General features: G+C 33.1%; 1 protein-coding gene and 1 long non-coding RNA gene across 3 annotated transcripts; one reads left to right on the top strand and one right to left on the bottom strand.

Annotated features, from left to right (window-relative positions):
• Positions 1–689: 689 nt before the first annotated feature.
• On the bottom strand, positions 690–12,520 carry LOC139490762 (monocarboxylate transporter 10-like). 2 transcript variants are annotated; one of them, XM_071277742.1, is made up of 5 exons: positions 12,207–12,520; positions 10,191–10,765; positions 6,353–6,722; positions 4,962–5,449; positions 690–1,720 (listed from the first exon to the last, which is right to left on the bottom strand). In XM_071277742.1, the coding sequence occupies exons 1-5, from the start codon at positions 12,406–12,408 to the stop codon at positions 869–871; spliced, it is 2,487 nt and encodes an 828-aa protein (XP_071133843.1). In that variant the 5' UTR covers positions 12,409–12,520; the 3' UTR covers positions 690–868. The 2 variants fall into 2 exon arrangements, with proteins under 2 accessions (XP_071133843.1, XP_071133842.1); XM_071277741.1 differs by lacking the exon at positions 12,207–12,520 and adding an exon at positions 11,812–12,052.
• LOC139490764 (uncharacterized) lies at positions 12,497–20,268 on the top strand. Its single transcript, XR_011656399.1, has 3 exons — positions 12,497–12,602; positions 19,084–19,170; positions 20,161–20,268. It is a non-coding gene; the product is annotated as an uncharacterized lncRNA (long non-coding RNA).
• The last annotated feature ends 5,574 nt before the right edge of the window (positions 20,269–25,842 follow it).

The following is a 25,842-nucleotide window of genomic DNA, read 5'->3' as shown; positions in this document are numbered from 1 at the left end:
ACTCCTATAAATAATGGTATTCCACTAACTATATCGGCAAAATTTGACTTGTTAATAGGTTTTTTTTTCTTGCTTTCGTTTTTGCTTATCTAAGTTTCCATTTATCTTATAAATTTTATCATATAAGGCAAACATCAAAAAAAATTATGGTAGAAATCGTCATCAAAGGGCAATAACTCAAGTAAAGGTGTCGACTGACGATTTCAACCGTTAGACTTATTGGTAGAACTTGTCTTGCTCATCATTATTGAATTTAAAATTTCTCTCTATCTATTCTCAATTTTTTTTTCAAAATATTTCGCAAAAATGAAAACAACGATAAAATTTGCCATTTAAGGTTAATAACTTCTATAAGAAGTCGTCTGACAGTAACATTCTGAACGTGTATGCCACTGTCTCTATTTATCACGGTTTTCAAGATAATAGACATAACTTGAATTTTATCCCTATGTTTCATTTTTAGCCATGTCCGCCATCTTGGTGAGCACGCAAGGTCATAAGACACATTTAAAACTAGTTACCCCAATGGTAATTGTGGCTAAGGTTGGTTGAATTTGGCCCAGTATGTAAAAGTTAACGGACGACGACAACGGACGCCACGATTGATGAGAAAAGCTCACGTGGCACATTTGGCCAGGTGAGCTAAAAGAAACAACAAAGCAAAGGTGAGCTAAAAACAACAACACAAATTTCGTTTTTTTTCTTCATTTGAAATATTATTTTTCAATTTGTTGTGGTATGCTTTTTTAGGACATCTATGCGTTTTCTCTATGAATGAACTCTTGCGTTCTAACCTTTTTCTGTTGCAAGTGCTCCTCTATAAAACGCCCATTGAGTATTTTATAATGCGATGGACAAATCATTTTGACTACACATTATCGTCTGTAAATAAGTGGGTAAATACATCCAGTTCACTAACAGTCTGTTTTGTTTCGGCACTGCGATCCCCGTTCCCGTGGGACGTTGACGACGAGCTGGAAACAGATGCAAGTTTAGTGCACATTGTAGGTTCGCTTGATGAATCACCAACCCAAGCACATGACGTCGGCGTAGTATTGTGAACTTCTGCATTATGGTCTGCAGAACTATAAGTCCGTTTTTCTGGTATAGAATGTTTTCCTGTCACGCCAGTCGCTTTTTCTTTTCTTGGGGCCGGTATTTCTGGTATTGATTGTAGTTTAGGTGGCGACGAAATATAACAAGGAGATACACACGTATTATGAATATAATTGTTTTCAAAAGGAGATTGTTGTCCTGACGCGGTAGATTCAGTCTGTGATTTTGATGCCTCTTTATCATGTATCATGCTTGGACTGACCAGGGAAGTTATAAGCCTTGACATATGACCAGAAATGGTTGTATCATGCGGTGAGGTGACAGGGGTGTTGTCCTCGACATGTGTTGGTACATTTGGCTTTTCCTCTGCACCATCTGGTGACAGAAGATGGTGAATTTGATACACTTTGCTGGATACTGGACTAATCATATCTGAAGCTACTCGATATGGGTCGTCAAATGTCCTCGATCGCTGTGACGTGGCATCCGAAGTCTGAGTTTGCATTCGTTGGCTGTTTGGATTGATAAAAATGTTGGAACTTGAAGACTCTGACGGATTCTGCGCAACGTTTCCACCAAAGGTTCCAATAGCCACACCTCCGGGGACCGACATTATGCTAATTACATTATGAGGCGTTGGTCCACTGGTTCCAACTGACATATTCTACAAATTAACAGTAAACAGTTTTAACATTACCACAATTTTGATAAATGTGACATCTGAAATAATGTTTTGTCCTATACACGCATATTTTTTTTTTATCGTTTTGTCATAAATCAGCATATTTTTTCCATTTGAATTGTTTCAAATTTTGTCATGTCGGGCCTTTTATATCCGACTTTACGATATGGGTTTTGCTCATTGTTGAATTTTATAAAAGACCGTACGGTGACATATGGTTGATTAAATCAGCTCTGTTGGAAAGTTGTTTCATTGGCAATCATCATGAAACATACAACATTCTTCATATTTTATATGGTTTACAATATTGCGAATGATTTTATGCATGGTGGAATTACGAACGGAAGCCAGAATCAGGAGAAAAGAATTTATCGTTTACCAAGTCTTTTACTAGATTCATCATCTTTCTAAGTGAATAAGCTGACGAGAACACATGTTTTATGGATTTTGTATTGAAATTCCTTCCGATCTTAAACTTTGGTCAGATTTCTTCTCCCTGTACTTTGTAGAATTTAACCCCCAAAAAAAGGTTAATAAATCCAAAGAAAATATATACATTGCAGCCTCGACAAAAGAGTGAGGACAATTAACTTAAACAATAAAAGTTAATGTATGTGTCTATTATATTAGAAAAATAAGCACATATATTCTAATATGACGTGCTTCCTTTCGCTTTGTGAATAAACCCATGCTCTAAATCCAATAATATGTGTTTGCACATGCGTATATTGACTACTGCAGGATAATGAATTTTATCAAATTGGCATGCATTTGATATATTTCATTAACTTAAGGAGGCTCGAGGGTATAAGAATTTCAGAAAAAAATCAAACATTTGTTTTTTCATTACAAATTTTATTTATTTCCTTTTGTAGTTGTTACTTTATCATATGGTACAACAATCATTCAAAACAATCAATTCGTGTTGGCCCCAATTGACTTTCAAAATGTATACATCATTGAAAAAGTTCCAAATTATCTCCCTTTGGTGGAAAAATGCCATTTTTTGGCTCTAAAATTGAAATATCTTTTTCAACTCATCGGTGACCTATCTTTTTTAATATAATTTCCATATAAGCTGTACTTAAACTAAATTATTGTAAAATTTTAGCGATTTCTGTAATAATTTTTTTTTTTTTATTTCGAAATTACCTTTATTTCTCCTATTACTTCAACAGAAAAAAAACGCCTTTACAAAAATGTATGCTTCTTTCGAAGGCAGATTGTGAGCGCAAATGAACGGTGACCCTACTTTTTTATTTTATTTTTCTATTAACTCTAAGATAAAGTTCATTTATAGAAAAATATAGAGAAATCCTATATAAATGATTTAGACCCGCGAACCCCCTTAAAACACTACCAAACTCATAAAAAAAATGATGCACAAGTTGTTACTAATTCATTTATTATGACTGTAATGTGTTGCAATTGGAAATTGACACATTTGACCTAGATACGACATCCCTTCATGCTGGCTGTTCAAACTCCTCCCTCTGAAAAATCACAATGTCAGCCATTTGCTTCTTTACAAACAAAAAAGGGAGGTTCAAATGGAAGAGCCTACACAAACCCTCTACACTTATACACATCGGACATAGAAATTACCTTAATTGTCCTAATCAGAATCGAAATAATTGATGCAAGCTATACTTTATTGTAGTTTTAACATGGGTAGGCATTATATTTGTGTTATTTTAGCACTTTCTATTGTAGTTTTAACATGGGTAGACATTTTATTCGTGTTATTTTAGCCCTCACTATCGCTCGGGCAAAAATAATCACGAATATTATGCCTACCCACGTTAAAACTACAATAAAGTATAGATTGCATCAATTATTTTTTAATTTGTTTTTCGTTCATTTTTTGTACATAAATAAGGCCGTTAGTTTTCTGGTTTGAATTGTTAAAAACTTTGTCATTTCGAGGACTTTTATACTTGACTATACAGTATGGGCGCTGCTCATTGTTGAAGGCCGTACGGTGACATATAGTTTTAATTTATTGTGGAGAGTTGTCTCATTGGCAATCATACCACATCTTCTTTTTTTTATACTAAAATTGAGAATAGAAATGGGGAACATGCCAAAGAGAAAACAACCCGACCAAAGAGCAAACAAAAGCCGAAGGCCACCAATGGGTCTTCAACGCAACGATAAAATCCCGCAATCGGGGGTTGTCTCCAGTTGGCCTCTAAATAAAATTGTTTACTATTTCAGTAAAAACTCCAAAACACATAAATGAACTTAAAGTAAAAAGAACATAAAAGACCATTTTGTTCTACGAAAAATTGTTCACATGTGCTTTAATTATGAGGAAAATCTGACAATCGATCAGAAATGTATAGGGTCTTGTTGGATTTTTTTTCTCTATACAAAAGTAATATATATATATGAATGAAATAATTAAAATCGCGGCTGATATTTTACGATATCAATGTGTAGATAACCCGATAATCTATATTCAGCCAACTATTCCCATCTTGATAATGATTTACCTAATGTGATGAAGAAAAAAAATAATTTAAAAATACTCCATTTTTTCGAGTAGACAATTTGTTTACACATTTATTCTATTAGACGTTACATTTTTTTCCTGCATTTTGTTAATTGTAAAAATTATTCATCATGTCTTGGGAAAGATTATTGTTTTGTTACCCTGTACATCTTTCACTATATTCCCGAAAAATATCATAAGGCCATTCTCTTACTCAATTGGTTCATCTCCAACTGAAAACGCAATTTTGTGGAAGAAAACATGAATGTTTTTTATTGCGATCTATGGGATGTTAAGCTTCAATGGTATAGGAAGGAGATAACAAGCGGTGGTAATTCTAACAATGACAACAACAGATATGATAGGGTGGGTGAGCATAGGCGGATCAAGGGGGGGGGGGGGGGGGGGCTGGGGGGACCGGGCCCCCCTTTCGTGGGAAAAAATTGGTTGATTATAATGGGAATCATTGATTCATGACTGGAGTGGGCCCCCCTTAGGTCAGTCGGCGCCCCCCCCCCCCTTTAGGAAAAGTTCTGAATCCGCCACTGGTGAGAATTAACTCCGATAAGTAGAAATCTCCAAAATTTATTTTTGTGTTTGCATCGGCCTTTTGCTGGGTTACCGAAAATAAACATTTCGAATTAATAAATATTGTCTATTCTTTGAAATCATACTGGTGAAATCCGTTACAACTTTCTGTGACATTTGTCTTTCGAAAATTGAACTTACCTGTATCATATCACTTCTAGACTTTTCTGAAGTTTTAGTAGCCGTTTGGGAAATAAGGTGACCTGAAGAAGTTTCCAGTAGTGTTGCTATCATCTGTGCATTCTCGTGGAACATAGCTAAGGCTTCATTAATATCGATTGGGACATGAATAGATGTTGGCGAGGTTGATGTTTCTTGGTCCTTGTACCGTTTTGTTTTAAACCTTGTTTGGCCTTTAGTCTTGAGATCTTTCGTGCGAACCAGATCGGTAAGCGTAGTTGACGAAGAATTTTGACGATTTCGAAGTGCCCGTGACTCCAGAATAACGTCGTCTCCAAAATCATAGTCGTCTGCCACGTTGTACTCACTGACAGCAATCATGACATTGTCAGTTTTTGACGTACGTTGTGCCCAAGGTATCAGGAACAAAACCAACGCTCCGCCAATGATTGGAAGACCAGCCAAGTGGAATGCAAGGTCATATGACCCCATCATGTCGTATAAAGCACCTGTCGAAAAGTAAAAATTAAGTTAAGTAACTACAAACATTTTCAAAAGAGGGATTATATTTACTTGCTCGTAAGATCAGACCCGACGACCAAAGGCAAGATCAAATGATATAAGAAGCATGGCATGAGATAGGCAACAACGTTACAACAGACCTATATGTACTAATACCAGAAGGTTGTCAATCAACTAGATAAAGCTATTCCAATGTCATTGCATGGATGTCATTTATGAATAAAGAAGTCAGAGTAGTTAGGTATACATGTACTTAGGTTATTACCATGGAAGACTAGTGTGCATTTTGAATTTTTGAAATACTAAAGCTTTTGTATCTCATGAATAGACAACCTTAGCTTCATTTGCAAAACTTAAGAATTTTGGTCATCAATGTTCTTCAAAATCGTACTTTATTTGGCCTTATAACTTTTTTGGATTCGAGCGTCACTGATGAGTCTTTTGTAGACAAAACGCGTATCTGGCGTAAATACAAACTTTAATCCTGGTAATGTAAGATGAGTTTATTTAGACGTGCATATAATTGACATAAACGCCGCTAATTCAGTCGTGTTTTGAATCAAAAATACTTGATGGACCTTCGGTAGTCCGAGATTACTCTGACGTCCAACGACTGTTTTGCCAGACAAGCTGGGCCATTGGTAGTCAGAGTAATCTCGGACTAGACCGTAGGTAGCAATCGTATGTTTAGGTATTGAAAAAAAGTACCATGATTCCAAATTGACCTTACATATGCATAACCATAAACTATCTACACAGTTTTTTTCCCACACCGTAATATCAGCAAGATGCATAACAAAATATAAACTTGTAGGTTATTTGAATTCTTCATTACTGCAGTCATTATTGTATTCATAGCTCAGTGATTGAACAACGTATAAATAAATTACCTGCTAAGGGTGGTCCTGCGGTAAATGTAACTGAACTGGTACCAACCAAGAAACCCCAGGCTAACACTGTGTTGTCAACACCCACCAAGGTTGCGGTAAGGACGGGCAATAAGACAACATAGCAGCCATCCACAAGTCCAATACAAATAACATAAGCTGAAATTCCAGTGAAGGATTTCAAATAAGGTAATAGCATTACCCCGGTCCCAGTTACAACCATCGAAAACTGGTGCATGGCTAGACGATTCAAATAGCCATACTGGATAATTTTTCCAAACAGTATCCGACCAAATGCTGTGCAAGCTCCAAGCATCATAATAAATATGGCCCCCTTTTCGGGAGGAATGCCACAGTCTTCTGCATACGCCACCTGAAATTTAGATGCATTTATATATAAGCAAAAAACTTATCAATCCACAGATGAAGATTATAAGTGTTGTTATTTCTATACAGTTTTTTTTTTTTTGGCGTTTGACTTTATGCTCGCAGCTTTGAAAAAAAATAATAGGTGAAAATTGATTCCATATTTTTTGTTGGTGATTTTTTGTGATACCAACTAAATCCGTTTGCAATGCATCCAAACTTGAACTAAGTAATAAATAACAAATATGTATTTCTATTTTAGTGGTCGGTGAGTAGGGTCAATATTATCAAAGATATTAATTATGACGTTACGCACGGTGTTCGGTTTAGTAATGGTAACGTTAGTCGACTGGCCGTGGCGTCGTTTTTATACGCCCGGGACGGGACGTATTATGGTATACCGTTGTCCGTCCGTCCGTCTGTCCGTCCGTCGTCCACACTTCGGACAATAACTCAAAAACGCTTTCACTAATTTCCATGAAACTTAAGTGAATTGTTTATATCTATTGACGTAAGCTCCCTTTCGTTTTTTTTTTAATTTCAGATTTTAAGTTTTGGATTTATGGGGCTTTATTCATAAAAAAGGGGGGATTTTTAACACTTCGGACAATAACTCAAAAAGGCTTTCACCAATGTCCATGAAACTTTGGTGAATTGTTTATATCTATTGACGTAAGCTCCCTTTCGTTTTTTTTTTTTAATTTCAGATTTTAAGTTTTGTATTTATGGGGCTTTATTCACAAAAAAAGGGTGATTTTCAACACTTCGGACAATAACTCAAAAAGGCTTTCACTAATGTCCATGAAACTTTGGTGAATTGTTTATATCTATTGATGTAAGCTCCCTTTCAATTTTTATAAATTTCAGATTTCAAGTTTTGGATTTATGTGGCTTTATTCATAAAAAAAGGGGGATTTTCAACACTTCGGACAATAACTCAAAAAGGCTTTCACTAATGTCCATGAAACTTTGGTGAAATGTTTATATCTATTGATGTAAGCTCCCTTTCAATTTTTATAAATTTCAGATTTTAAGTTTTGGATTTATGGGGCTTTATTCATAAAAAAGGGGGATTTTTAACACTTCTGACAATAACAAAAAGGCTTTCACCAATGTCCATGAAACTTTGGTGAATTGTTTATATCTATTGATGTAAGCTCCATTTCAATTTTTATAAATTTCAAATTTTAAGTTTTGGATTTATGGGGCTTTTTCATAAAAAAAGGGGATTTTTAACACTTCGGACAATAACTTAAAAAGGCTTTCACCAATGTCCTTGAAACTTTGGTGAATTGTTTATATCTTTTGATGTAAGCTCCCTTTCAGATTTTACATTTCCGTGTTATGAATTTTAATGCTTAAAAAAGGGGCGATTTTTCAATAAAAGACAAGTTAAAAGAGCAACGGGCGTATCATGCGCTAAAGCGCAGCCCTTTATTCTATTATATTAGCCTACTACTGTACCAAACGTCAAAGCTTTCAATGCAGCTTTTTAAAAAACGGCTTTCATTTTGATGTTTAACTATTTATTTAAAAACTAACTGTTAACATGACTGATTACTAGTATATATTTTTGACAAATAAACTTTAACTAAAAAATATTCTTAACATAATGAAAGTGTATATTTCAAATATTTGTCACTGCCCAAGCATGTCAATTGTTGCAAAATGCATATTCAGAATTCCGTCATCACAAGTATCTAGGACTATAGGCATTTATATCGATTGGAAACCGCCGGTATACCAAAGCTTTTTGTGCTTCAAGAGTATAAATTTTATTAACCCGCCCTCAACTAGTTTTCAAACTACAGTTCGTGAATTATTTCAGGGTATTTTATTTCGTATTATCAACATCTCAAATATGTGTCTTTCAAGAAAATTATAATGAAAAATACTCCTTGTTCAGGTCAATGGTAGCAACAGCAACAGCTACTATTTATCCTCTGTTTGCTTGATCTATAATTTTAATTTCATCGTCAGATTTTAGAATGAAAACGGCAGTTTAGAATTGTTGATTTTATTGAAAATTAAAAATTGATCTACAGTCCTTGGAATATAATGAGTAATTTCAAATGTATCTGTTCGTCGGATGCGTGGAAATGACTTTTAGTGTATACAACATATACTAGCCGACGCATATATGTTACTAGATTCCAAAAACGAAAGCTTCGGTATTATTAAAGCTTGTGCTATATATATATTCATCCAAAAATTTAGAGAAATATTCGATAAATTTACATGTAAATTAACTCATGAAAATCGCGGGAATATATCAAGAGAATCATGAATGAATCATGCTTTTATAGCTGACAATGCGGTATGGGCTTTGCTCATTGTCGAAGGTCGTACGGTGACCTAAAGTTGTTAAAATGCATTTTTTTTGCATTAAAAATACCTAACCTTTTGCATGAAACTTTTATTTATCCAAAAACTTCGTCGACGCTTTTAAGATCAGCAAATGGCTAAAAAAAATTGATGATAAGTCAAATTTTCTTGTTGATTTAAATAATTATTAAAAAATTATCTCCCAATATAATATCATTACACAGAATGTGTCAAATGCTAAAGACACAACATGCTACACTTTCAGTAAAATAAATTTATATATATAACGTTACATTGACGTTCCGTGCAAAAGGTCGTTCAATTTGGACGTGGTAACATTTTGGGGAGACACGGACAACTTGATGGAAATTGATGAAAAATTTAGCGTGTCCTTAACCTTGAAGACTTAACCAAATCTTAAAAAAAATCACATTTCAGTAATAACATTTGTTTTCATAGTTCATTTGTCTGTCACAAATTTAAAATACCCTAAATTATCATGGTATTGAAAAAATTTGAACAATGGTAACATTTAAGGGAGACACGGAAAATAGGCCTACTGAAAAAAATAAAATGAGAGAATCTATGTTAAAAATAAAAATATTTTTGTAAAATTCAATAAAATCATATTTTCATGTTGAGGTGGCGAGCCTTTCCTATTATTTATGTGAAAATATTATATTATTGAAGTGTTTGCTTTCATTTTTGTGTTCTCGAATTTTTGCAATCTTACAGCTCTATGGAATTTCGAAAATGGCTGCTAGATTGCGAACTGACAGGATATTTATCGTGACCGTTTCACATAATACATATGATGATACCATATCCCATCTGTACAATTTTTTTCGGAATTCATTCAGTAGTTAGTATTTTTTCTTCGTTTATATTTGGATGGTTGGCGCTTGTTGTTACGCCTTACACGACAAATATGGCATAATGAACACAAAATCATTCCTTAATCATATCATAAGACATATATAACATTAAATTTATTAAAATAAGGTTTTATTTAATTTCGATTCAATTAAAAAATCAAGACAAGTTACTATTCAATACTACGAAGATTTGATTTGTTTTTGTCATACTTCTGCATCAAGAAATGGTCAAATGAAACATAGACCGAATACCGTCTAAGAGATAGTATACTTACTAAATGAACGTACGGAATGTAGAATCCAAACATAACTAGGGTGATGGCTATTGTCCAAATTACAAACACACGATTCTTCCAAAGTTTTAGATCCTGAATAATCGAACGAATTGGTGATTGCTTCAACTTTTGCTCGTCAGTTTTCTTTTGGTTCGAAATCGGTTTGATGAACAACGAACAAATAGCACTAAGCGCACACAGTCCTGAATAGCATCGGAATGTATTTCTCCAACCATAGGCATCAATGAAGGCTTGAGACATTGGTGCGTAAATGAGGGTTCCAAAGCTACTTCCGGCAGTCATGATACCGACAGCAATAGTCAGGTACTTGTCGAAGTATTGCGTGGCAATAGTCATAATGGGAGTTATACATAGGCATGTCCCAATTCCATAAAAGACGGAAAATGTAACAAACAACATCTCTATTGAATGGACAAACGAAGCCGTTAAGATCGATGCCGAACAAAGAAATGCTCCAAATACCATTACCACTCTGTTGCCGAATCTGTTTACCAACATCGAAGCTATAGGTCCAAACGTCATAGACAGTCCATATGCTAGAGAACCAATCCATGCTGTAATAGAAACAAATCTAGTCTTACTTTCGTGTTCTGTTAAGTATCAATATTTTTGTTTAAGGTTTTATAGTTAGTGATAGAGAGCTAGACAATCTTGAGCATTGTAAAAGTTTGTTTTATTATTCATATTACAATTGTTTTCGTTTGCCCATTTTATGCAGCATACTTTCCTTTTTTTTTCTTATTTGATGTACAGTAATTTTACATACTAGTATGAGATCATATCTTATTTATCTATAAATGAAAGGTGATATCGAGTATACGTACGTTAATAAACGAGAGAAAAATAACCCGGCAAAACAAACATCTTGAGGTCTGGCAACACAGATTTTCGACAATTGCCATGTAATATATAAAAAAATCACTCTTCGTGCTGTACTGGGATGGAGAGTTTTCTCATTGGCACAAGTAACACATCTTCTTATATCTATTAACCTTTTTAACATCCCATACAACAGTGCTTTGCTTTTGCGCCAATTGGCATTTCATTTGCGCCATAATAATCTTCCTTATGATTTTGTTAAAATTGGCGGAAATGCAATGCGCCCCATAACAATAACTATTCCCGCTATTATCATCCACCAATAATGATATAAAGGAACTTAAACAGCAGAAACAAAAAGAGGGTCAGTGTGCTTGTTATTCACATGTAAGCCACTGAAATTTTGGCGGGAAATAATTCTCGATTTAATTTTTATACTTTTTTCATACATGTAACATTAGCATCCTTTTTCTTTCCAAAAAACTTGAAAAAAAATTAACGAAATTATATATTTTTTAAATATGCCTTTTTAAACTATATGTAATAATTTTATAAAAAGTAAATTAGGATTTAGCGGGAAAATGTTTTGATAGTACTACAAGGATAAAACCAATGGATTCCCCGCTGAATATCTGGCAAAAATTCTAAACTCCGTCATTAAACTAAGTTCAACTGTAGGTTTTGTACCCTATCTGTATTTGATAGTTTTGTTGTTAGGTTGCTGTTACATTGACGTAAGAAGTATTTCCCACATCTTTTGTTATTCACAGTAAAACCTTACCTGATTTTTCTTTTGTTATTTTGAATTCTTCAATAAATGCAATAAAGAAAGCTCCGAATCCATGCAAAACACCAACGATAATGACTCTGGCCACGAATCCACATGCACAAACAACCCATGAATAATATGTATCTTTCTGATCACTTTCTTTGTCAAGAAGATCATTTGAAGATGAGAATTTCAAAGAAGATTCAGAGTCCGTCATGGCCGTATAGCGTGTTGTTGAAAGGGAATTCCTATGGGAACAATGGAGTTTCTATTATGACATCATTGCTTTTTGTGCACACAAAATAACATATTTCGTTTTTTACGATACCAGACTTATTTTTGCAATCACAATTATATGCTGTATACTTTACAAGTACAGAAAAAAGTAGGTCAGACAGAAAACTTACCAGCTTTTGATTTTGAAGATTTGAAGTCCTTCGTAAATTCCACAAAGAACACACCGAATCCATGCAAGACCCCCAAAATCAAGATTTGGGTCAACCATCCATTGAAACAAATAAACCAAGAAACTTTAGAATCTTTTTTGACGGTTTCAGATTTCTCTTTTATCAACTCAGTCTCTATGAGAGATTTTTCCACCGACGACATCTTGCTAATTTATGAATTATGTATGCAAATGAAGCATCTACAACGCTCTTGGACTCTTTTACTTTCCTGTCTTTTCCATTGATCACCTATAGTTTCGAAGGACGACGTAAACGTCATAAGCATGTGACGTTTGTAATGCGCAGGAATTGAGATTCGTGAAGACAAGGGACTAAAATTAAAACACTATGTATGATGTAGGTGTTATTTGTACGGGTTTTATCTGGGACTATTATACTAACGTTAGTATAATAGTCTCAGGTTTTAGTCACACTATCTAATCCAAGGGGAAAATTTAATTCGAGGAAAATATTTGTTTTTATCTTTGAAGACCATTGTTTTCAAAAATGGAAACATTTTTTTTTTAAATAAATGGCAAAATCAAAAATGATGTAGAATCCTAGTGTTATAACAGAGACATATAATACGTACTCAATGTATCTGGTTATAATAATAGTATGAAAAACAATGCACAAAACAAAGTGTATGTAAACAAAAACTTTTACAACTATCGGATATATATATTGCCATGAGTGAAACTTGTGTCGAGAATGTAATGCGTATTTTCTACCAAACATCTTGAGTATTGAATTTGTACTTCAGTTTAGGAGAATTGTTTACAAAAAGATCGAACTCTTCAGAAAAGAATAGCAGGAATTATATTTTAGTGTATTATTTCCTTTTCATTGACTTTTATGTTTTGTTCTTTAAAATTCTGTATAGAAGAGAACACTTTCAACAATATATTCTAATGTTATAAATTGTACGTAGAATAACATCGGATTTGCGTATTTAAATGGAACTAATTCACTGGTATTAAAGAGATAATAGTAACTGCAATTACGATTATCCCAATATGGCGACGGTAGATATAGGTAAAATCTTTACACTCATTTTTCTTAAATGTAGCATGCTTTTGTCAATAGTTACTCAGCTGCAAGGTTTATCTATACCATTACATCATATTTGAATCGTAACGGTGCACTGGAATCGTCTGAGCGCTTTGAAAATTGCCGTTGAAAAATTCGGTATGATAATCGTAACTCTATGGTATTTTTCTTCTTTGATAATCGTAATTTTCTTTATCGGATAATAGTAACTGAAACATAATAAATGTGTCTTTCAGCATTTCAATGGTATTTTGTGTGTTAAAAATGCAAATGTCAAGTTTAACGATGACATAAACGCATATAAAAATAAATGAAGAAACTTACAGGTTAATATCTAGGACAAATTGCCAGCTGAAGGACATCTACGGGTGCGGGAATTCTCGCTACATTGAAGACCCATTGGTTGCCTTCGGCTGTTGTTTGCTCTATGGTCGGGTGGTTGTCGCTTTGACATATTCACCATTTCCTTTCTCAATTTTATTATATATATATATATATATATATATACATAAGTACGTCTGAGTCAGTGACAACCCTACAACAGATGTATCCATCGGATCGCCATCAATGATGGTGATACATGGATGTGTACATAATGTATATACAACTCGTCTAAACATCAACCCAACAATGTTAGATCTGTAAATTTGCTTTCGCAAATTTTTTGGTTCTTCCCTCGCCGGGATTCGAACCCATGCTACTGTGATATCGTGACACCAAATCGCCTGCACTGCAGCCGTCCCGCTAGACCACACGACGATATATATACAGTCATGGGACTAAAGTGAGTTCCCAGTAAAAAAAGTCCTATCATTTCAACTTGTATATCTATTTATAACTGACAACAATATGCATAACCTTTTAGTTTAAACATATTTTACTTGCAAAAGTAGCAAAAGGGATTGGACACAAGTTATAACAACATTAGAGACGTCCTCTCCCAATATAAATATAAACACAAAGTACATTAGATAATGGCGAAAAAAAACACAACATAGTAGTAATGCATGTAATACATACTTCAAACAAAAATTAGAAATAAAAAGAAAAAAGAAGAAAAAATACAATATAATAAGGAATAATAATGAAACAACTAGACTGAAGTGAAAGGTTGTAAAGTAGAAATTTAGAATGTTAATTGACTGCTTTAAATCTTTGTGTTATTTTGATATAAGATTGTACGGACTCAAAATGTCTTTGTTTTGCTGAAAAGAAAGGTCACCGCCACCAGCTAAAAGAAGCTCAATGGATATAGCATAACTTTCTAATTTTGAAAACAGTATTTCTTTGGCTTCGTTGTGAAGAGCGCACTGTAAAAAATAGTGTATACTATCCTCAACAGGGTGGCCACAGCTGCATGCGGGACTGGGTTTAATATTAACACGATGTAAATCTGAATTTAAAGAACTGCACATATTTCTCAAACGTGTATGCATGATATTAATTTTCTATCCCCACAACTAAAATAGGAAGGTGGCTGTATCAATTTGGACTTCATCTTTCGTTTAAAAATATTTATGTTTGGACGTACGTATGTCGGGGGGAAGGCTATTCCATTCAAAAGTAGTGGATGGGAAAAAGGATTTTCTAGTTATGTCTAGTCTATAACCGGGTACTACATAATTATTACTGTTTCGCAAATCGTAGTTAGATACTTGACCAACAAGCGGGGGCATTAAATCACAGAGATAATCAGGGGCAGTCTCATTATGTATAGAATAGAACATATTGAGCATTTTGGATTTTCTTCTGTTCACAAGCAATTGCCAGCCAGTTTCAAAATATATAGCTTCCCGACTAGCAAACACGGGCAACCCAGTTACTAACCTCCCTGCTTCTAACTGAACATGTTCTAAATTGTCGGCTTCTTGTTGAGTACAATCATCCCATAACTCACATGCATATTCCATAACGGGTCTTATAAAAGTTAAATATATACGAGCAAGATAATTTCTATTCAATACATATTTCAATTTTTTAAGAACATTTAATCTCGTGCTTGCACACTTTAAAATATTTTCTATATGTGTAGAATTTATCATTGGAATCAAAAGTAATCCCTAAGTGTTTATGACAGGAGACAAATTCTACTAATTCGTTTTGAAATTCTATTTCAATATTCTATTTCAATATCATCTGGGGAAGTATGGCAGGAGAATATCATAGCCTTTGTCTTATTAGGGTTAAAGTTAATAAGCCAATCTTTAGACCATACTGAAATTTGTTCTAAATCGCTGTTTAAGACATCCTCTATAGTGTAAGGGTTATTGCTGGAATAAGAAAGAGATGTATCATCAGCAAACAATCGAGTTAGACTTGTCAAATTATCAGCTATGTCATTTACATAAATAAGAAATAGTAGGGGACCTAATACAGAGCCTTGCGGAACTCCTGCATTAGTATTATCAAAAGGCGAATAGGCATTTGAAACGAAAACGCTTTGTTTTCTATTTGAAATATAACTTTCAAACCATTTATACAGATTTCCATCAATACCATACGCTTTTAGTTTTATTAAGAGGCCACTATGCCATACCCTATCAAAAGCTTTCGAGGTATCACATAATATAAGAGATGTTATACAGCGATCATCAAGTGACATGCATATCCTATAATAAATTTCTATTAGCTGGTGAACCTTTTGATATATACATGTACCTGTTAAAGATACGGAAAATGAAGCAGCTGTCGAGACAGCCATTGTGGTAAGTAGATATTTTTATTTTTTTTAAAGTTTCAATGGTGTGTGCGCGTTTAAGTCCGTTTTTGTTTGTTTTTTTTAGGGGGGCGGGGGAGGGGGGATTAGCTATATCCCATATCCCAAAAGTGCAATCCTTTCAATTCATTGCTCAAAATGAAAGTCACGTATACCACATTTTCATATGTCATATATATGTTTTGCCTCCAATATCACGTTTATATTAAAATTCTGCGCGAAATGAACAAAAGTTTCCGTCAATAACTTTATAACTGCATTATCGGATTTAACAGTTGATACCTTTATCGGTAGATATGAGTGTTCATATTTCCCTTTTCCTTATAATTCAATAAATATAGCCGTCCATTTTTTCCCCTTTGATTCCCTTTTTTCTATTTTATACTGTCTATAATATATGATTTTAAAAAGGAGTAGGTCCGGTAAGGACCGATTTTGGCCTCAAATTTCAGTTTCATCTGACGAAAGATTTTGACCACTTTTTAAACACTTAAGTGTCTATTTCATATGATGCAATTAATTTATGTGAAAGATTTTAACTTATTTAGTCATTAAAAACGATCCGATTCAGGCTCAAATATGAGAAATCTACCGAATATGCGAAAAAATGTCACTTTTCAGATGGTTTTTGTCAAAAACGAAAGTGGCCGCATCCGTGTTCATCCTCAATCTTTATATATTATGTTATGTATTATCATCAAATACAACTTCCATTTCAATATTTTGGATGAACACGAATGCGGCCACTTTCGTTTTACACGGAAACCGTCTAAAATTTAACTAAAATGATGGAATTGTGAAGATTTCAGTAATTTAGCATGAATTAATGGTGCTTGTTCTCAATATATGTGCATTGTATTGTCAAAAAGAGCCCATATTTATGTAACAGAACCTTTCTACTATCCAATAAATGACTAAAAGTTTACATTTTAACAATTTTGTAAAACTGCTATATTTTGGGGCCAAAAAGGGGTCTTACTGGACCTACTCCTTTACTTCAAATGTTTTGATCACCCATGTATTTTAGGACGTTTCTTTAAACAGTGTGTATGGTAAAGGATCTAAAATAGTTACAGTTCATTGTTACTATTGTTTATTGTTACTTTTGTTTATAGTTACTTTTGTTTATAGTTACTTTTTTTTTTTTTTTTTTTTTAGCCTTACCTATAGTCTTAATACGAAGCACTTGACGGACTGAAAAAAACACACACAAATATGTATATTGATAAATTACATCAGAAGGCATAACATGTACATCATCACAGTCGGAACTTGTTTAATTACAAAGATTTTTATAGATTTTACAACAAATATTTTGTGCTTCAGAAAAATACATGACAATTAGGTTAGGCTAATTTTTGTTTTCATTTAATAGAAAATAACTTATTGTATGGCAAGTATGCAAATACAAAAATGTTCCTTGTTTAGTACCTTCAATATTTGTCTCTACAATATCTTCCATGCATATGTATGCATCATACTTTTCATATACCGAGTATTTATGAATTTTTGAATTAGTTTGTCTCTAATATTGCGGAATATGCGTTATTTTATTCTCCACTTTGCAGTCATTCTTTGAATAAGTATTCCTTGTAAGACAATTTAAAGCCACATCAACTTCAATTCTTCATTTTCGGGCTTTTGGCCAAACTATAAGAGAACACAAATCCATGTTTGTCAAAGAACTCCACGTTACTTAATTTCATAATACACAAAAAATCCCAACCTTTCTCTATTCTTATATAGCATTAACTGTTTAAAGGATGTCATATTGTTATAATTCAAAATTAAATTTGTGTTTTTTATAGTTATTTTCTGAGATATCGAAATTTCAGTGACAGTCATGAAGTAGCTAAAATGCCAAAAAAAATATGGTATGATTAACAACGAGACAACTTTCCACAAGAGACCAACATGACTCAGATATTAACAAAAATAGGTCACCGTACGGCCTTCAACAATGAGCAAAGACCATACGGCATAGACAGCTATAAAAGGCTCCGAAATGACAATGTAAAACACTTTAGACGAGAAAACTAACGGCATTATTTATTAAAAAAACTAAATTTTATGATATACTAGTATGTAGATATAGGAAGATGTGGTGTGAGTGCCAATGAGACATGCAACTCTCTATCCAAATAACAATTTATAAAAAGGTAAACCATTATAGGTCAATGTACGGCCTTCAACACGGAGCCTTGGCTCACACCGAACAACAAGCTATAAAGGGCCCCAAAATTACTAGTGTAAAAAACAATAGCATAACATCACAACATAGAAAAACACACGTTAAAATATCAATTGGCAGACTTAACTCAATCAAAAAACATAAATTAATACACATATGTAGCTGTTTTCCTAAGAACTGTTAATAATATATGCATAAAAAGAAATGTCATAAGATGTTGGAACGTTTCGTAAATAATTCATCGACATAACTTCATTATATGCTATTAGATATATGTTTTAAGTGTCAATATCAATAAAACACTTTCCAGTTACGATTATCTTTCCATTTTTAAATACCATAATTACGATTATCTTTTTTTCCGAGTTACGATTATCATCCCGAATTTTTCGACGGCAATTTTCAAAGCGCTTAGACTAATCCAGTGCACCTTTACGATTCAAATATGATGTACTGGTATAGATAAACCTTGCAGCTGAGTAACTATTGACAAAAGCATGCTACATTTAAGAAAAATGAGTGTAAAGATTTTACCTATATCTACCGTCGCCATATTGGGATAATCGTAATTGCAGTTACTATTATCTCTTTAATACCAGTGTAATTTCTTATGTTTGTAGCTTAAGGCTTTGATCGGCTTGCTTGTTTTGTTTGTATTAACGTTTGTATAAACATTAATTCAAACAAAGCAAGCAAGTAAACCAAGGTCTTAATTTACAAGCAATAGGAAATTAGCTCTAAAGATCTTGATCGACTGTGTTCTGCCATTTTACATATGGGGATCGTGGATGACACCAACTCTAACTGTATCATCATAAGCAAAGAAACTTTTATCAGAAAAAATATACATTATAACAAATGATGATCTATGATTTTTTCAGAGAAAGGTACCTGGATGTGATCACAAGAGGTACTCCAATATTGCCATGATTTGAAAGCAGCACACACCAGGAGTTGAAACAAGATAGGTAATTGGAACAAGTCTAGATTTAAAAAAATCACACATCCTACCCTTTTTTTTGTACTGTCACCCAGCAGTATTATACTATACCACGTCATGGGCCACGTTTTAAGAGCATATTATACACACTGTGTAAGACGAATTGTAACAAGAGGCTCTTTAGAGCCTGTGTCGCTCGCCTACATCTTCAACAATGGCCACGGTCATTTTTAAGAAAAATAGTCCTTATGACCTAAATCTATCAAGAGTTGACTGACAATGTGATGTTGGTGTATTTCTATACCTTATCCAACTGATTATTATTTTAAGTTTCTATATTTGATCATCTGTCTAAATTTTTCAAGATAATGAGCAAAAAAGTAGAAACAAATGGTAAATATGATCACTAAAGTGCAATAACTCCAATAGTGAGTCAACTGAAGATCTCAGCCATGTGGCTTATTTTTAGATCTTGTCTTGCTGATCTTTTTGCTACTTCAAAGTTTCTATCTGTCTTTTATAGTTTAAAAAAAAACAAAAAGAGAGAAAATCTATTACAATCTTCGAGATATCAGGTAAAAAGAAAACAAAATGGTTAAATTGACATTAAAAGTTTCAGAAGGGATGATCTTTGTGAAGTTATTGGATGATGACAGACACCAATTGATGGTAAATGCTCACAGGGCCCTTAGGCCGGGGTAGCTAAAAAAAGGTCAAATTTTTTAAGTTCAGAGAGGAGAACTCTTATCAAAACATCGTTTGTGAGGATTTAATAAGTGAAATATAAGTCAATTAGTTCCAAATTCCACTGTATTTATTTCAATCACAAGATAAAAAGTATTTATTTCTATACAAGATAAAAACACAGAAGCGTAAAGGAATAACATTTTAGTAAAAGTGGGAATAAATTAAATCTTGACATTCTGAGAACTTTCACCCTTGCTATATTCTATCTACTAGTATATTATGCTTTTCAAGATACGACAATTTATATATTTTCTTTTATGATCTATTTTAGCCACAGTGGCCATGTTGGAATGACAGAGAGGATTAAAAAAAAAACATTGTCCATTCAAAATATTCAAGTGATAATTCATCCCAAAATTAATTTGTAATTAAACCAGTGGTTTCGAGAAAAAAAATGAAAAAGTTTATGACAATAAAATGCCATATGATGGCAATAGTTTAACTGGCACAATATGCCATGCGAGCTAAAAATAAATAATTTGTCCACATTACTATGTTCTTTGGCAAGCCAAATTCTTGTCATTAGTCCAATATTTTAATGTGTTTTTGTCAAGTTGGGGAATATTTCTTGAACTAGAAGCACTTAAAAACTTAGACACATAGTATGGACACACCTGTCTATTGTTGAAAATAATACATTTACCTATAGATGTCTGTCTTTTGGTTGCTGTATCCTTTATGTATACCAAGAAACACCTTTTATTAAATGAAAGAAAGGATACAGTGAACAGTAAAATAACAAAACTACTGAAATTCTAAGGAAGATTCAAAATGGAAAGTCCCTTAACAAGATAAATTCTTGACATAAATCACTACAAACCCTTGACAGCAGTGAAAGCAAAGGAATAGAACTTTTATTGCTGCTCTTCTTCCTAAAAATTGCAGTGAGGTCTTCAACAAAGAGCAAAAACTCACAACTCATTGCAAGTTGAAGATCCCCTCTGGACTGGTTTGAGCAGAATCTTGACTGTATGCGTTATGTTCTATGTGTGTGTCATGTCAACATTATTAGAAACACTGTCAACTCTTATATGTTCTATGTGTGTGTCATGTCAACATTATTAGAAACACTGTCAACTCTTATATGTTCTATGTGTGTGTCATGTCAACATTATTAGAAACACTGTCAACTCTTATATGTTCTATGTGTGTGTCATGTCAACATTATTAGAAACACTGTCAACTCTTATATATGTTCTATGCGTGTGTCATGTCAACATTATTAGAAACACTGTCAACTCTTATATGTTCTATGTGTGTGTCATGTCAACATTATTAGAAACACTGTCAACTCTTATATGTTCTATGTGTGTGTCATGTCAACATTATTAGAAACACTGTGAACTCTTTTCTTTCTAAGACTTGATTTGACACTACATAACAAATTAATTTCAAGGGCATCACATTTAGAAACTTTTTAATCACTTTAAAATTTACAACTGTCGGCTAATATGCTTCAGTAAACTAATAAGAAATCTGTTGTATAAGTAATAAAATAATTTTATTCTAAAATGTGAAAGCAATGATATAAAACAACCTAACTCCCTGATTTTTCTTCATACATACTTTATAGTCATGATCTAACAATAGAAAACTAACACATACATCTCTTTTCCTTTATCTTATACTCAATATTCAATAATAATAATGCAATGTATTTTTATTTTTGATTATAAACACCGTGTATCCTTGTACAGCGGATATAGGTACTAACCAAGCTGGCGTGATCGATTTTGACCTCACACGGTAACGAAAATTTTTGTTTTGTTCACATAATATCAATGTGTACCTCAATCTAAACATAATTGTTGTTTTAAGAAATGATTTGGTCTAGGTTAATGATTAGAGATGTCTCATTATTTTCCCAAATCAAGAACGATTACTAAAAACATGTGCAAATACTTGTCAAAGAAGTTGGCACTCGTCTCATCCGATATAATTCTATATTCATTGCAACTCTTTTTCTGATAGAAGGCCACTGTGCGTGTGTAATAAGTATAGTTGTATCAATAATTCACATTGAAATCTTTCATGCATATGTTTTTTTTCTGAAAAGAAGCGTGGTGTACAGTGTTTAGCTGACCACATAAATCCTTCTGTACAGTGCATAGTTAAGTTGCTGTTCACCATACACAAAAACAAAATTTTCATACTCGTTTTTTTTCCCAAAAAAATTCAAGGAATGAGTAATCACAGGTAGGTTTATGATTGGTAACTATTACTTTTGCCCTGTATTCGCCTTCTTTCAGTTAAAACATGTAAATGTCTCGACAATTGTATCGAAATTGAAATTTGTTGTTGACATTAACAACTATTTGCGCATTTACAAGTTAATTGTTCTTATTACAATTTAAAAGTTGTCTTATAAATAGGAGAAAGTCGATGCGAAAATTATTTTGGAACAGGAATTTCAAATGCTGAAAAATGTTTACTGAATGTTGATAAAACAAAACAAAGATTTTTCGTTACCGTGTCAGTTCAAAATCGATCATGCCGGCTTGGTTAGTACCTATATACGCTGTGCGATGATACACAGTGATAAACTAAGTTTCGTTTGGTAAATTTGAATAGATAAGTTGTTTCATGTCCAACTAGTTCTCATATGGTCATATAAAGCAAAACATATAAGGCTTATATACAGAAACAAGTTTGTGTTGTGCACCTAGATTTGTTTATACAGCTCAATCTTGAATTCAGTGTAAAAGAAGAGGACAAATCATTCAATATTAAAATATAGTCCATTCTGTAAGTTCAACCATTATTGTTGAATCATTAATTAAGCAGTGAGGTAGCATATTTTTTCTTTGACCAATATAAAAGGGACTCTGACAGCATACACACAGGATATGATTATTTCATTTGAAAATTATATGTGTGGTCTGGGTGCAGTCATAGAAAAAGTTATGTTAATTATAATGATTTCATTAATTTATATATAAATCTCTACAATTTGTTTTAATGTAGATACATAACAAACAACCCTTTAATATGTTATATTCAATTTGAAAATGGTTTTACCCCTTTAGAACATGAAAAGGCCTTCATTAGAAATAAATTAAAAAAAAGCCTATTGGACTAGCAATAGAGACAGCAACCCATCACATTACCATTACAATTTATATGAAGATAAAATTAATATCTAGCTATTAAATTTGTTTATACTTTATTACAATCAACAATAAGCAATAGCCAAACACCAAAATATATAGTAATAAGCTCCTTTTGTCCTGACAGCAAGCAGACATATTTGTTTAAAGACGAACAAAACAACCTTATTATGCACTTGAGAATACAAAAGCAACATGCTGAGAACAGACCCTAATGTATTGGAAAAGTTGAGAACTTAAATTATGTTTAACCAGATGCTCCGCAGGGCGTAGCTTTATACGACCGCAGAGGTTGAACCCTGAACGGTTGGGGCAAGTATGGACACAACATTCAAGCTGGATTCAGCTCTAAATTTGGATTGTGATTCAATAGTTGACACAGCATAGGTTTCTGACACAGAATGAATGTGTTCTAATGAACTTAAAATTTTTGTTTTCTCTTAGAGCAATTCACTATGCTGTTGAATATTAATCCTCTCAAAACAAGAATGTGTCCTCAGTACACGAATGCCCCACTCGCACTATCATTTTCCATGTTCAGTGGACCGTGAAATTGGGGTAAAAACTCTAATTTGGCATTAAAATTAGAAAGATCATATCATAGGGGACATGTGTACTAAGTTTGAAGTCGATTGGACTTAAACTTCATCAAAAACTACCTTGACCAAAAAATTTAACCTGAAGCGGGACAGACGGACGGACGAACGGATGGACGAACGAACGGACAGACGGACGGACGGACGCACAGACCAGAAAACATAATGCCCCTCTACTATCATAGGTGGGGCATAAAAATGTTTGAAGAAATTTTCTTTTTTATTTATGAAATTTCAAATGAGAAAAATTGAACCCAATTTTTTTAATCACATCCCCCTTTCCCTTATTCCAAAACTAATCTCAATTAAAATTTCTAATGGAGTTTGCAACAATAACTACTCATTTAAATACATCATAAAATATTAAGATGTAAAAAAAACTGCTTGTTATCACTGAATGTTATTTATTATAATTTATCAGTTGGTAGTAAAAAGTGAATATACATTGTATTTATATAACAAAGATTTAAGTTGATTCTGGACAAAGAAAGATAACTCCAATTAAAAAAAAATCTTGCTATTGCACAATATTTTGCAATTAGATATTTCTTGCTTACTATTCTGGACAAAGAAAGATAACTCTAATTAAAAAAAAAATTGCTATTTCACAATATTGTGCAATTAGATATTTCTTGCCATTGCGCAATACTGTGCAATTGAAAAGACTTGCTATTGCACAATACTTAATATAATAATTTTAGATCCTGATTTGGACCAACTTGAAAACTGGGCCCATAATAAAAAATCTAAGTACATTTTTGGATTCAGCATATCAAAGAACCCCAAGATTTCAATTTTTGTTGAAATCAGACTAAGTTTAATTTTGGACCCTTTGGACTTTAGTGTAGACCAATTTGAAAACAGGACCAAAAATGAAGAATCTACATACACAGTTAGATTTGGTATATCAAAGAACCCCATTTATTCAATTTTTGATGAAATCAAACAAAGTTTAATTTTGGACCCCGATTTGGACCAACTTGAAAACTGGGCCAATAATCAAGAATCTAAGTACATTTTTAGATTCAGCATATCAAAGAACCTAACTGATTCATTTTTTGTCAAAATCAAACTAAGTTTAATTTTGGACCCTTTGGACCTTAATGTAGACCAATTTGAAAACAGGACCAAAAGTTAAGAATCTACATACACAGTCATGACAGTTAGATTCGGCATATCAAAGAACCCCAATTATTCAATTTTGATGAAATCAAACAAAGTTTAATTTTGGACCCTTTGGGCCCCTTATTCTGTTGGGACCAAAACTCCCAAAATCAATACCAACCTTCCTTTTATGGTCATAAACCTTGTGTTTAAATTTCATAGATTTCTATTTACTTATACTAACTTTATGGTGCAAAAACCAAGAAAAATGCTTATTTGGGTCCCTTTTTGGACCCTAATTCCTAAACTGTTGGGACCTAAACTCCAAAAATCAATACCAACCTTCCTTTTGTAGTCATTAACATTGTGTTTAAATTTCATTGATTTCTATTTACTTAAACTAAAGTTATTGTGCGAAAACCAAGAATAATGCTTATTTGGGCCCTTTTTTGGCCCCTAATTCCTAAACTGTTGAAACCTAAACTCCCAAAATCAATCCCAACCGTTCTTTTGTGGTCATAAACCTTGTGTCAAAATTTCATAGATTTCTATTAACTTAAACTAAAGTTATAGTGCGAAAACCAAGAAAATGCTTATTTGGGCCCTTTTTGGCCCCTAATTCCTAAAATGTTGGGACCAAAACTCCCAAAATCAATACCAACCTTCCTTTTGTGGTCATAAACCTTGTGTTAAAATTTCATAGATTTCCATTCACTTTTACTAAAGTTAGAGTGCGAAAACTAAAAGTATTCGGACGCCGGACGACGACGACGACGACGACGACGACGACGCAGACGCCAACGTGATAGCAATATGCGACGAAAAATTTTTCAAATTTTGCAGTCGTATAAAAAGCATGTTTTTGTTAGTAATTATTCATAGTGAAAAGTACATGAAAACCTGACTTTAACATATTATTTAATGTTCAAGCTTGAGGTTTAAATCTTTTGATAACAGTCTTTTAAAGTTGTAACATTTTTGTGAAATGTGAAGAAATTTGAAAAAAGTTTCTTGAACTTTTAAGTTACTGAAATACCATAAAATTTATACTATAAATAATAATGACTTCTACTTAGATTAACTTTCTCCCGACTATTTGTAACTTGAAAACGTAAACCTCTTTCAAAATTTGCTAGTAATCTGAAC

Source organism: Mytilus edulis, chromosome 10 (genome assembly GCF_963676685.1).
Source record: "Mytilus edulis chromosome 10, xbMytEdul2.2, whole genome shotgun sequence".
Lineage (NCBI taxonomy): Eukaryota > Metazoa > Mollusca > Bivalvia > Mytilida > Mytilidae > Mytilus > Mytilus edulis.
This window is presented reverse-complemented; position numbering and strand designations above follow the sequence as displayed.

What these genes read in the sequence shown, in the direction of transcription:
- LOC139490762 (XM_071277741.1), bottom strand. Translation starts at nt 12,016, where the DNA reads ATGACGGACTCTGAATCTTCTTTGAAATTCTCATCTTCAAATGATCTT. An exon ending in AATAACAAAAGAAAAATCAG is followed by an intron (nt 10,766 to 11,811) that starts GTAAGGTTTTAC and finishes TTTCTATTACAG; the next exon opens with CATGGATTGGTTCTCTAGCA. An exon ending in CTAGAAGTGATATGATACAG is followed by an intron (nt 1,721 to 4,961) that starts GTAAGTTCAATT and finishes GTTAATTTGTAG; the next exon opens with AATATGTCAGTTGGAACCAG.